General features: G+C 45.3%; 1 protein-coding gene across 8 annotated transcripts in view; it reads right to left on the minus strand.

Annotated features, from left to right (window-relative positions):
* The window catches only part of LOC110504027 (protein Aster-B), an 87,876-nt gene that overhangs the window by 67,538 nt on the left and 5,414 nt on the right, over positions 1 to 14,924 (minus strand). For all 8 annotated transcript variants that reach the window (XM_036961102.1, XM_021582815.2, XM_036961099.1 and 5 more), the window contains exon 2: positions 8,616 to 9,873. In XM_036961102.1, coding sequence (XP_036816997.1) covers positions 8,616 to 9,034 — 419 coding nt within the window. In that variant the 5' untranslated portion in view covers positions 9,035 to 9,873. The remainder of the gene's footprint in view (positions 1 to 8,615; positions 9,874 to 14,924) is intronic.

Here is a 14,924-nt window from a genome sequence, read left to right on the forward strand (position 1 = left end):
CGGACCAGGATGTCTTGCTCCCAGGCAGACTAAATAACTTTTTTGCCCGCTTTGAGGACAATACAGTGCCAGTGACACGGCCCGCAACTAAAATATGCGGACTCTCCTTCACTGCAGCCGACGTGAGGAAAACATTTAAACGTGTCAACCCTCGCAAGGCTGCAGGCCCAGACGGCATCCCCAGCCGCGCCCTCAGAGCATGCGCAGACCAGCTGGCGTGTTTACGGACATATTCAATCAATCCCTATCCCAGTCTGTTGTTCCCACATGCTTCAAGAGGGCCACCATTGTTCCTGTTCCCAAGAAAGCTAAAGTAACTGAGCTAAACGACTACCGCCCCGTAGCACTCACTTCCGCCATCATGAAGTGCTTTGAGAGACTAGTCAAGGACCATATCACCTCCACCCTACCTGACACCCTAGACCCACTCCAATTTGCTTACCGCCCAAATAGGTCCACAGACGATGCAATCTCAACCACACTGCCCTAACCCATCTGGACAAGAGGAATACCTATGTGAGAATGCTGTTCATCGACTACAGCTCGGCATTTAACACCATAGTGCCCTCCAAGCTCGTCATCAAGCTCGAGACCCTGGGTCTCGACCCCGCCCTGTGCAACTGGGTACTGGACTTCCTGACGGGCCGCCCCCAGGTGGTGAGGGTAGGCAACAACATTTCCACCCCGCTGATCCTCAACACTGGGGCCCCACAAGGGTGCGTTCTGAGCCCTCTCATGTACTCCCTGTTCACCCACGACTGCGTGGCCACGCACGCCTTCAACTCAATCATCAAGTTTGAGGACGACACAACAGTGGTAGGCTTGATTACCAACAACGACGAGACGGCATACAGGGAGGAGGTGAGGGCCCTCGGAGTGTGGTGTCAGGAAAAAAACCTCACACTCAACGTCAACAAAACTAAGGAGATGATTGTGGACTAGAGGAAACAGCAGAAGGAACACCCCCCTATCCACATCGATGGAACAGTAGTGGAGAGGGTAGTAAGTTTTAAGTTCCTCGGCGTACACATCACAGACAAACTGAATTGGTCCACCCACACAGACAGCATCGTGAAGAAGGCGCAGCAGCGCCTCTTCAACCTCAGGAGGCTGAAGAAATTTGGCTTGTCACCTAAAGCACTCACAAACTTCTACAGATGCACAATCGAGAGCATCCTGTCGGGCTGTATCACCGTCTGGTACGGCAACTGCTCCGCCCACAACCGTAAGGCTCTCCAGAGGGTAGTGAGGTCTGCACAACGCATCACCGGGGGCAAACTACCTTTTCCTCCAGGACACCTACACCACCCGATGTCACAGGAAGGCCATAAAGATCATCAAGGACAACAACCACCCGAGCCACTGCCTGTTCACCCCGCTATCATCCAGAAGGCGAGGTCAGTACAGGTGCATCAAAGCTGGGACCGAGAGACTGAAAAACAGCTTCTATCTCAAGGCCATCAGACTGTTAAACAGCCACCACAAACATTGAGTGGCTGCTGCCAACACACTGACTCAACTCCAGCCACTTTAATAATGGGAATTGATGCGAAATGATGTAAAATATATCACTAGCCACTTTAAACAATGCTACCTAATATAATGTTACATACCCTACATTATTCATCTCATATGTATATGCATATACTGTACTCTATATCATCTACTGCATCTTTATGTAATACATGTATCACTTGCCACTTTAACTATGCCACTTTGTTTACATACTCATCTCATATGTATATACTGCACTCAATACCATCTACTGTATCTTGCCAATGCCGCTCTGTACCATCACTCATTCATATATCTTTATGTACATATTCTTTATCCCCTTACACTTGTGTCTATAAGGTAGTAGTTTTGGAATTGTTAGCTAGATTACTTGTTGGTTATTACTGCATTGTCGCAGTAATAGAAGCACAAGCATTTCGCTACACTCGCATTAACATCTGCTAACCATGTGTATGTGACAAATAAGATTTGATTTGAAGATGGCCGGGTCTTCCAGCATGACAATGACTCGAAACACACAGCCAGGGCAACTAAGGAGTGGCTCCATAAGAAGCATCTCAAGGTCCTGGAGTGGCCTAGCCAGTCTCCAGACCTGAACCCAATAGAAAATATTTGGAGGGAGCTGAAAGTCCGTATTGCCCAGCGACAGCCCCGAAACCTGAAGGATCTGGAGAAGGTCTGTATGGAGGAGTGGGCCAAAATCCCTGCTGCAGTTTGTGCAAACCTGATCAAGAACTACAGGAAACGTATGATCTCTGTAATTGCAAACAAAGGTTTCTGTACCAAATATTAAGTTCTACTTTTCTGATGTATCAAATACTTATGTCATGCAATAAAATGAAAATTAATTACTTAAAAATCATACAGCATGATATTCTGGATTTTTGTTTTAGATTCCGTCTCTCACAGTTGAAGTGTACCTATGATAAAAATTACAGACTTCTACATGCTTTGTAGGTAGGAAAACCTGGAAAATCGGCAGTGTATCAAATACTTGTTCTCCCCACTGGAGATGTGATTAGTCTGAAATGGTAATGGTCCAGTTTATCTAACTTAGGGAGCTGATAGGGTTATGCACACATGCTTCTAGGTAAAATAGGATGTTCAGTCAAATGGCATGGACATGACATAATAACCCTCTGTATGTCTACCATCTGCTACTACCATCTCTGCTCCCTGTTAGGGGAGAGGGAGAACACAAATACCAGCAGAACTAGAAGCTTCTCCATTCCCCTTAACATAACAAGAATAGTCTGCATTGCAGGTTCTCATCTTGTGTAATTTGCTGACAAATCAAATCAAATGTTATTTGTCACATGCTTCATTAACAACAGATAAAGGTGAACAGTGAAATAAATGCTTGATGTTAGTGTGCTGTGTGTTACTCCGGTGCAAACCTCCCACTGGGTTGAATCAACGTTGTTTTCACATAATTTCAATGAAAGAGCAGTATGTCCAACATACTGTACATATTAGAACAAATTACAACTAGCTCTTTTCTCACGTCAATAAATTGAGAAACTACTGGTTCTTCTACTGGACAGGAAAGAAGTTGAGAATAGATGATCATGTGTGCTATGGAAATCTCTGCTTCTTAGACAGTGACTCCAAACAGTAAGGCAATTCATGGTAACAGAATGACGCTGATACTTTTTTTCACTTTAAAAGTATTCCAAACTAAAACCATTGATTGCAAAGTTCAACAAAACTCTATACACAAGGACTGCTTTTAACAAATTCCATTGTCAATTTTACAAAAAAAAACATTTACTTGAAAAACAGTGCAGATGTGAAGCTGGGTAATAGAATGAGGTTAAAATCTCCCTCAGTTTTCTAGTTGACCATGTTTACCAAAAACTCAAGCCTCTACCTGCTCCCGAAATAAGATTCAAAGATGTCTGCAGAAAGAATGTGGTTAGCTATGACATGGCACCTTGAATTTGCAAAACATCTCTTTTAGTTATTTAGTAAGTGATGTGGATTAACACCCGGTAACAGAATTATGGTAACAGTATGACATCATGGGTCCCCTGTCATTATCTTCATTGTCATGTATCCTAAATAGGTACACAAAAGTAGAACGTGTAATATCCCCCTTCGCATGTTTAACTCTACACACTGGCTATTAGGGGTTTTCCATTAAAACAATAAGAAATATTCATAAATTCCAGGTGCACAATGCAGAATACGTTCCTATTGCGTATTTTGGGCATATTGAATATGACCACTAGAGGGCAATGAAGTTATCTACTGGCAGAATCTCAAACTGAACACTTGGCCCCTAAGGCCTTTATCAAGTAGCTACTTTCTGTTGTGTTCGATAGTGATCACTTGAGTCTGCAGTGTTTTGGCCCAAATTAACATCGAGGTTATGGACGCTCGACGTCTCAACTGTAAGGTATAAATATTCCAAAATTCTAAATCCATTTGCGTGCATTGTCTCCCGCAACCTGTCTTGTGCACGTGCGGAACCCTTTATATCCTTGGCAAATAATTTGAAAGATGCATATCTATTACTAACATTACAGCAGTGTTGCGTTAGGAATTAGTTAAAGATTCTCTATTTTTTTAGGATGATAATGATCGGGACCTGTTAGTGGTAGTTTTGGGACACCTGCACTGTGATTAAAATTTTGTGGAAGAAAAAAAACAAGGAGAAACTTACGGATTTTGGCAATGAGGCCCTTTATCTACTTCTCCAGAGTCAGATGAACTCGTAGATACCACTTCTATGTCTCTGCGTGCAATTTGAAGAAGTTTTGCTAACTAGCGTCTAGCAGATAGCATAGACTCCCAGTCATTGGGCAAATGCTAGTTAGAGGTAGTTTCGCAAGACAAAGCTAACTTCCTTCATACTGGACAGATATATAAAAATGCTATCCACAAATTCATCTGACTCTGGGGAAGTAGATAAAGGAAGTATCCCTTTAACATTAACTTCCCATTCTCATTTAAAAGTTTTAACATTTAAACATTCACACACTGCCCTACAAAGGCAAAACGCAGTAACTACGAATTTGGTCAAAAGTCTGATCTGTAATGCCCAGGTATATTATCCGTCTGAGGATCTCAACTCGGTACCTAATGGCAGTCAGGCTACCTCTGGCGAGCACATGGAGGGCTGTGCGGCCCCCCAAAGAAATTCCACCCCACACCATGACTGACCCACCGCCAAACCGGTCATGCTGGAGGACGTTGCAGGCAGCAGAACGTTCTCCATGGCGTCTCCAGACTCTGTCACATGTGCTCAGTGTGAACCTGCTTTCATCTGTGAAGAGCACAGGGCGCCAGTGGCGAATTTGCCAATCTTGGTGTTCTCTGGCAAATGCCAAACATCCTGCACGGTGTTGGGCTGTAAGCACAACCCCCACCTCATACCACCCTCATGGAGTCTGTTTCTGACCGTTTGTGCGGACACATGCACATTTGTGGCCTGCTGGAGGTAATTTTGCAGGGCCCTGGCAGTGCTCCTCCTGCTCCTCCTCGCACAAAGGCGGAGGTAGCGGTCCTGCTGCTGGGTTGTTGCCCTCCTATGGCCTCCTCCACGTCTCCTGATGTACTGGCCTGTCTCCTGGTAGCGCCTCCATGCTCTGGACACTACGCTGACAGACACAGCAAACCTTCTTGCCACAGCTTGCATTGATGTGCCATCCTGGATGAGCTGCACTCCCTGAGCCACTTGTGTGGGTTGTAGACTCCTTCTCATGCTACCACTAGAGTGAAAGCACCACCAGCATTTAAAAGTGACTAAAACATCAGCCAGGAAGCATCGGAACTGAGAAGTGGTCTGTGGTCACCACCTGCAGAACCACTCCTTTATTGGGGGTGTCTTGCTAATTGCCTATAATTTCCACCTGTTGTCTATTCCATTTGCACAACAGCATGTGAAATTTATTGTCAATCAGTGTTGCTTCCTAAGTGGACAGTTTGATTTCACAGAAGTGTGATTGACTTGGAGTTCAATTGTGTTGTTTAAGTGTTCCCTTTATTTTTTTGAGCAGTGTATATCTGTCCAATTAAACTGGCTATTATTCTAATGATTGCCACTCCCAAAGAAGAAGACTGGTTTTGTTTGGGGGTGGAGCTCATTAGAATAATGATTGATATCAAAATTATTTGTGATCAATTCTGTACCCATCATAGTTGTTTGTTTGACAAGTTTCGACAATTGTATAGCACAGTATAGTTCGGTACAGTAGGCTATAGTGCAGTACAGTAAAGTACAGTGTATTATGGTCTACAGTACTGTATTTAAACAAAAACTGTAATCTACTGTAGAGTAATGTACTGGAGATTAATCAGGATCGAGGGAAAGACTGGGGTGACGGTTCACCTTCCAACAGGACAACGGCCCAGCCAGAACCCAGACTTGAACCCGATCAAACATCTCTGAAGAGACCTGAAAATAGCTGTGCAGCAACGCTCCCCATCCAACCTGATAGAGCTTGAGAGGGTCTGCAGAGAAGAATGGGAAAAACTCCCCAAATACAGGTGTGCCAAGCTTTGTTGCATCATACCCAAGAAGACTAGAGGCTGTAATTGCTGCCAAAGGTGCTTCAACAAAGTACTGAGTAAAGGGTCAGAATACTTACGGAAATTAGATATTTTATTTTTTTATATTTGCAAAAAAAAAAAGGAAAAACAAGTTTTTGCTTTGTCATTATGGGGTATTGTGTGTAGATTGATGAGCAAAAAAATCTAATTTAATACATTTTTGTATATTGCTGCAACGTAACAAAACGTGGAGAAAGTCAAGGAGCCTGAATACTTTCCGAATGCACTATACATGTATATTCCTTCCTTAATCACTCAAGAACCCCTGCACATTGTATTAACAGTGCTGGCACTGGACTGACCTGTATATACTGTAATAGATTGTATATGGCAATACCTGTGTATATGGTAATACCTGTGTATACGGTAAGACCTGCGTATACGGTAAGACCTTATCTACTCCAATTTGCTTACCGCCCCAATAGGTCCACAGACGACGCAATCGCAATCACACTGCACACTGCCCTAAACCATCTGGACAAGAGGAATACCTATGTGAGAATGCTGTTCATCGACTACAGCTCAGCATTTAACACCATAGTACCCTCCAAACTCGTCACCCACCCTAGTACCCTCAAAACTCGTCACCCACCCTGGGTCTCTACCCCGCCCTGTGCAACTGGGTCCTGGACTTTGACGGGCCACCCCCAAGTGGTGAGGGTAGGAAACAACATCCCCACCCCGCTGATCCTCAGCCCTCTCCTGTACTCCCTGTTCACCCATGACTGCGTGGCCATGCACGCCTCAATCATCAATTTTACAGACGGCACTACAGTGGTAGGCTTGATTACCAACAACGACAAGACAGCCTACAGGGAGGAGGTGAGGGCCCTCGGAGTGTGGTGTCATGAAAACAACCTCACACTCAACGTCAGCAAAACAAAAGAGATGATCATGTACTTCAGGAAACAGCAGAGGGAGCACCCCCCTATCCACATCGACGGGACAGTAGTGGAGAAGGTGGAAAGTTAAGTTCCTTGGCGTACACATCACAGACAAACTGAAATGGTCCACCCACAAAGACAGCGTGAAGAACCTCAGGAGGCTGAAGAAAATGAACTTGTCACCAAAAGCACTCACAAACTTTTACAGATGCACAATCGAGAGCATCCTGTCGGGCTGTATCACCGCCTGGTACGGGAACTGCTCCGCCCACAACCGCAAGGCTCTGCAGAGGGTAGTGAGGTCTGCACAACGCATCACCGGGGGCAAACTACCTGCCCTCCAGGCCACCTACACCACCCGATGTCACAGGAAGGCCAAAAAGATCATCAAGTTCAACAACCACCTGAGCCACTGCCTGTTCACCCCGCGAGGTCAGTACAGGTGCATCAAAGCTGGGAACGAGAGACTGAAAAACAGCTTCTATCTCAAGGCCATCAGACTGTTAAACAGCCATCACTAACATTGAGTGGCTGCTGCCAACATACTGACTCAAATCTCTGGCCACTTTAATAATTAAAAATTGGATGTAATACATGTATCACTAGTCACTTTAAACAATGCCACTTTATATAATGTTTACATACCCTACATTACTCATCTCATATGTATATACTGTCCTCTATACCATCTACTGCATCTTGCCTATGCCGTTCAGCCATCGCTCATCCACATATTTATATGTACATATTCTTATTCATTCCTTTACACATGTGGGATTAAGGTACTTGTTAGATATTACTGCATGGTCGGAACTAGAAGCACAAGCATTTCGCTACACTCGCATTAACATCTGCTAACCATGTGTATGTCACCAATAAAATTGCATTTGATCTGTGTATACTGTAAGACCTGTATATAACTGCATTCTTGTTCTTTTCTTTTTTTGTCTTGTCTTGCATTTCAAGTGTCTTGCATTTCAAGTGTTTTAGTTCTTATCTATATTACTACTTCTATTGTGGAATATTAGGAAATAGCGCAGAGGTTAAGCATTCCACTATACTGTTTTACACCTGCTGTATCCTGTGCATGTAACAATATAACTTGAAACTAGTGATCATGGGGCTCTTTACATGGTAATGCACAGTAACCAAATCATTAGACTGCTTGAATCCACTGACCCTCGTTCTCTATGTTCTCTAAATACATCTATGTGCAGTTCAGCAGGGATTTTCAGAATGATTTTGTTACCTCTAGCTCATGGTGCATTTGAACACTGCATTTGAACAGGCGCTACTAACAGCTTTTAACAGACAGCTTTTATTCCTGCCTTGTGGTGTGTGTAAAACATACATATATATATATACATATAATGTTGAATACAATGGGCAGCATTGATTTTGTGGGCAGCACAATGGGCAGCAGGCTGCTGCCTCACGATCATACACCTGTGATTCTTATTCGATCTTACAGCTCAATTAAAAAAAAACAGACATTCTAACATGACAAGGACCTTGACAAGGTTCTTTCTGTTAGTGTTAGTACTGGCTAAAACGTTAGTGGACAGTGATAGCAGGCTCAAAGCAGCATGAAGGGTTTAAGGGAGAAACAGGAGGGAAGAAAGGAGAAGTTTAAGTTTGGGGGAGGTAATACTCCATACCAACCTGCTCTCGCTGCCGGCGTGCTCCTTCTTCTCTCTCACCCTCAGCCACTTGCGGAGCAGGAAGCGCTTGCGTCGGGGTGAGGCGCTGGGCGTAGAGCAGTTGGACCAGGTGGCCCCATCCTCGTCACTGGATGGGGTGATCTCGATGGAGGGCAGCTGCAGGTACTCCTTGGAGTCCGAGTGGGAGCGGGTAGAGACTAGCCACCCATTCACCAGCCTGCCCCTGTATTTCTCCATCTCTCTCTCGCTGGGCACGTTCTTCATGCGCCGCATCTTGAAGCGCTTGCGTCGTAGTGTTGGGGTGGACGAGCTTGACCACACAGGACCATCCGAGACCCCGCCATTCCCCCCATCCGAGTAGGCAGGGGCATCGCGAGGGACGCTCAACTGGAGCGACGGGGGCCGTAAGTTCTCGTTCATGGTCGAGGCTCAGACTCACAGACACACAATCACACTCAGAGACTGCTACTAGGACAGTGGATATTGGAGGAGAGGTGCTGGCTGGCTCGCCGTTTTAGTAGTTGGCAGGCTTGCTGGGAGCTGTAGTTGGCGGAAGCTGAGGCGGTAGCTGGTTGTTGAGAGTCAGGTGCCAAGATGCTCCAATAGCACAGCACACACTCAAAAAATACTGGGTCGTCCTCATTTACTGATCTCTCATATAGCCTTATATCCTATTCTGGTTCCTCACCACTGGTTTTCAAGGTTTGCTTACAGGTGAGCCCTTCAGATACCCTGGGCCTGGCCTGGTCCTCAGCTGTGGGGAGATGTGTGGCTGTTGCTGGTCGTCGGGCGACGGCGAGACTAGCGATTTGCAGAAGCGTCTCGGGCCAGGAGAGACGGATGGATGAGACAACAAAGGGGGCGTCTGTTCTCCAAGGAGCAGATGAAACATGTATAAGGTCTGTCAGGGAGTGTAACAGTACTCCTCCGCTCTCCCCCGGGACTGGCAGGCCCTGTTACACACTTAAACATTCACAGCTCTCTCGCTCCCTCTGCTCGCTGGCTGCCTACTGTCCACTGCTGGCTGCTAGGACTGACTGTCTGCTACTCTCAATGCTAGACAGGAAGACTCCAAGTATCAGCAACCCTCCAGTCTTGAAGTTGACCGAAAAGATGAGCTCTATACTGTATGCTGTACTGTATGCTCCAGGTTATTGGTTACTGTCCCATGCCTGTGTTGTAGGTTGGGTAGGCTCTTGCAGTCCGTCGTCTGGAGCGCCAGTGTCCCGCTGTCCTCTCTGGCTCCGCACAGACACTTCCTACAGGTTAGAGGGAGGTGATAGGGGTGCTGAGGGCAATGACACAGCAAAGCAGACACACACACGCACGCACACACAAAGACACGCACACAAACATGCACCCAGGAAACACAATGAACAGACAGAAAACACACACAAACAAATATGTAGAGACACACACGCACACTTTCTCATTTACACTAACCTGTTCTTACACTGGGATCTCCATGTAATGCATGTAATGCTGTTAGCAGGCAGTGCTACTCTGTGTCTCCACTGTCTGAGTCCACCACCATACACCTTACTAACTCAGAGAACAGTAACCAATAAGAGAAGTTTTGAACCACTAGCCATGTGCTCAAGTCTACATTTCACTGTACAAATTCAGATGCAATTGTAGTATTAGTTTCAGATATACTCACCGTGTAATATACTGTACATAGCCCCAAAGACACATTGACGATCACTTTATTTAAGTAGCAGATGTATTTGTTAAACTGTGTGATGGGTAAGTGATATTGCCATGGGGAAAGTGTAAATATCTGAGACATGGGGGTATGAAGAAGACAATTATTATGAAAGAGAAAAACACTTGGATGAAGGCTTTGATGAAGTAATAACCTGCTACTGCAGAATGGAGCTCTAGCCTTCCATTGTTACTGTATGGAGCAGGCAAGTTTCCTGTCCTCTACCCCATACTCTAAAAGGAAGGTTTCATGTCCTCTATGACACACTCAAACGGCTGTATCTGTCAACAACACTAACAGTTTTATGTGTCAACAAGCCTGCTCCATGGCCTCTTTATAAACAGTGTGAAGAGACAGCGTGGGTAGAAATAACCACTAAAGCAGACTGGCTGTTGAACCAACCCACAGAGGATATACAGGTAAATACCAAAATAAAGGAAACACCAACATTCACTCAAGTGTTTCCATTATTTTGGCAGTTGCCTGTAGGTCAGAGCACAGCAGACACACAGAGAAGTCAATGGTAATCATAACCATCTGGGTTGAACAAGCCAGTTTCCCATGACCTAAGCTTAGCATATTGACTAATACACAGTATTGAAAACGTTATGCAGAAATAGCTTATTCTGCTTATAGTCATACTGCTTATTCTATATAAAAGTACAGGCCTTGATCTTGTAAATCAAGTTGGTCTTTGATAGTGGAAGAGGATGTTTTCCGCTTCCAAACAAAACTTTTAAAATCTTGAATGTTCAAAGTTCAAACTAAGAGGTCTGTAACCTGTATAAAACTGAAACAATAATACCTTCGTTAGATGAATTGTATTAATATTACCTAGCCTACTACAACAACTGGGAAGATTGATGGATGAATGTGCCAAGGTGTTGCATTTGCAACTGAATTTGAGACATAGTAAAGAAATCTAGCGATTCAAATCACTGAGCCAGCACTGGCCCCAAGAGATAACAACATTCACCTGGGTGCCGTGGTCAAATATTGGGCTATTACTAGCAGCCAATGATGAACTAGAAGACACTACATCAGGTCGCTAGGTGTACTGTGTTTCCTCCGACACATTGGTGTGGCTGGCTTCCGGGTTGGATGCTCACTGTGTTAAGATGCAGTGCGGCTTGGTTGGGTTGTGTTTCTGAGGACGCATGGCTCTCGACCTTCGCCTCTCCCGAGTCCGTGCGGGAGTTGTAGCGATGAGACAAGACAGTAACTACCAGCAATTGGATACCACGAAATTGGAGAGAAAAAGGGGGTAAAAAAAACAAAAAAAACTTTTGTTTCCAAAAGCTGCCTACAGTACGATACTGTACCATGTAATATCAGCTTGTTTTCTACACAACACTCCACTGTACACTACTGAATGTATTATTCTGTCAAATTACCATTTAAAAGGAGGACAATGTTTAGACAGTTCACCTTCAGGTCTTAGCCATCCAATTATTTTTATGCTAGGTATTAACAATACAGACAGTAATGAACAAACGTCCCACAATCTGTGAAACGATCGACAGCAAATTTGGGAGAAATTAAAATATCACTCTTCAGGTCGATTATGCCTTTAAAGTTGGAAGGTAGTACAATAGAGAGCGGCAATTCACGCACACACACCTCTCATCCAGGTGTCAAATTCCAAGGTGATTGTCCCCGTGACTCATCAGCAGCAGATTAAGTTACCGGGGGAAACGGAGACTCGTGGTGACACTGCGGGACTCCTTTAGACCTTTCATCTAGTCCGGTCTGAGCGTGCTCCACAGCTACCCCCCCCCCACCTCTCTAAATCAACCCTCACCCCCCTCTCCACAGACCAACCTGTTGGCAGGCTCAGCATGGCAGTGGGAAAACAGCATGCATTATACATGCTTTATAAATTATCTTTACAGCTTCACACGTTCCGGTCGCCCTGGACATGCTCAGGTGAACAGGTGATGTAACCACCACTAAACAAGAGTCTGGTGCTAAGAATGAAGAGACAGGAGGAGAAGAGTGGTCTCACCTCTATACAGTCACTTCATTAATAAGGTGTTATATTCCACTGTAACAGCACAACAGTGAAGTCATGTCATATAACCAGTGGCAATGCATCATTCAGGGCTCTGTTTACCACCTGGCACGCATCAAAAACATATATATTTGTTGCCCCACCAAGATGTACATGCTAAAATTGCCACTGCATATAACATATGGTTTCTACATGAAAGTGCACATGGAAATGATTAATAAATATGCTAAAGAAAAGGAACAAAGCGGTACAGAAGACCACACTGTCCCCGAGCCTTTCTAAGATGCTGGCCTCCCCCTAAAAAGGAACGTGTGGCGACTCGAGGCCATCAGGCACAGATGGAGGAACCTCAAATGCCCTCATCATTTATTGTGCCTGGTGTACATTATTAGGACCAACAGCTGGACCCACCACAGAGTCACTTTGCTGTTACAGCTGAGACATAGATGGCTATTTTCCATTACTTGGACCGCTGCGGTCCATCGCTCTGCGCTACAGTCTGACTACTTGACCGCTAGCCTTCTTTCATGCCTCATTTCTGACCATCAAACGTTTCACAGTATTGTTCTGTCTTCTCCCCATTTTATTGTTCGTCCATCGCCATGTCAACAGCACGCAGTAACAAAGCATGTGCAGATTTCAGAGTCATGTTAACGATCATTAAGACTTTCATGGAAAAGTAAGCACATGATGTAAGGCTCTGGTGAGAACAGAACAGCAGCTCTAAGTACTGCAATCAGTTAAGACTTTTACACCATTCAGAGAGAGATCACAGAGGATACATAGCTGAACATTTCATTGTCCTGCCTGCTCTCTGTGGTGCAAAGCATGGTTAATACTCAGAAAATAGATACTTTGAAGTACTTTGACCGTACTACCTGTAAGTATCACACACAGGGCTATCATGAATTATCGTCAACATCTTTTCTATAAGCCTAAACTATAATAGAGCTATGGTAGCATCTCTGACTGATAAGAGTAGTCCGCTCTCCTCTCAGCATGGCAGGAAGTCAGAGTGTGCGAGTGAAACAGCTGGTGCTGTGGAGGACAGAGCTGCCTGCAGGCTCTAGTGCTCTGCTGTGATTTATACCTTTGTCAAAGACTTTCAGGCTATACCCTAGTTCATACTGCATGTCTACTGCATGTCTAGGACTCCTCTTCAAGGAGAATCATACTTTGATCCACAGTGACCATACTGCCAGATGAACTACTGATACAGAACGCCAGTGGACTCGAGTCATCAAACAAAGCTACTACTTGAAAATGAGACAGACGGGCCTCCCGGGTGGCGCAGTGGTCTAAGGCACTGCATCGCAGTGCTAGCTGTGCCACCAGAGACTCTGGGTTCGAGCCCAGTCTCTGTCGCAGCCGGCCGAGACCGAGAGGTCCATGGGACGGCACACAATTGGCCTAGCGTCGTCCGGGTTAGGGAGAGTTTGGCCGGTAGGGATATTCTTGTCTCATTGCGCATTAGCGACTCCTGTGGCGGGCTGGGCGCAGTGCACGCTGACCAGGTTGCTAGGTGCACAGTGTTTCCTCCGACACGTTGGGGCGTCTGGCTTCCGGGTTGGATGTGCGCTGTGTTAAGAAGCAGTGCGGCTTTGTTGGGTTGTGTTTTGGAAGACTCTCCCGTCTCTCCCGTATGGGAGTTGTAGCGATGAGACAAGATAGTAACTACTAACAACAAGAAAATGAGACCGACAAAAGTAAGCTACATGAACAACAAACAAACAATTACGAACATACTGTATCACTCATAAAATATTCAAACATTGCAGAAGATTTTATGCAATTCAGGTTCTCTTTTTTTCAGGATGAAAGGTTACAGACTTGGAGACCAGATTGGAGAACAACACTGTTTGAACAGAAAACTTTCAGACCCATTTAGATATTTAATATGTAACGTAAGAGGATTGCGTTATGCTCCAAAGCACTGGAGGGTGTTGCAGAAATACCATGAGTGCTGTTAAGCTGTGAGGAGAACATAAACCCTGCTTGCTCACATAACCACATTTACCCCGTCCTACCCAGTCCTTCCTACACAAAATTTAAAGTAGACCTCACAGGTCTCACAGAATGCCATAGACCTCACTGTACGCTACAGGCCTCACAGTACGCTACAGGCCTCACAGTACGCTACAGGCCTCACAGTACGCTACAGATCTCACACACCTCACAGAACGCTACAGACCTCACAGTACGCTACAGATCCCACATGCCTCACCGTACGCTACAGACCTCACCGTACGCTACAGACCTCACCGTACGCTACAGATCCCATATGCCTCACAGTATGCTTACAGGCCTCACAGTACGCTAAAGGCCTCACAGTACGCTACAGACCTCACAGTACGCGACAGACCTCACAGTACGCAACAGTACGCTACAGACCTCACAGTACGCTACAGGCTTCACAATACGCTACAGACCTCACAGTACGCTGCAGATCTCACAGACCACGCAGTACGCTACAGGCCTGACAGTACGCTACAGATCCCACATGCCTCACAGTACGCTATAGACCTCACAGAACGCTACAGGGCTCACAGTACGCTACAGATCTCAAATGCCTCACAGTACGCTACAGGCCTCAC

This window comes from Oncorhynchus mykiss, chromosome 24, assembly GCF_013265735.2.
Source record: "Oncorhynchus mykiss isolate Arlee chromosome 24, USDA_OmykA_1.1, whole genome shotgun sequence".
Taxonomy (NCBI): Eukaryota; Metazoa; Chordata; class Actinopteri; order Salmoniformes; family Salmonidae; genus Oncorhynchus; species Oncorhynchus mykiss.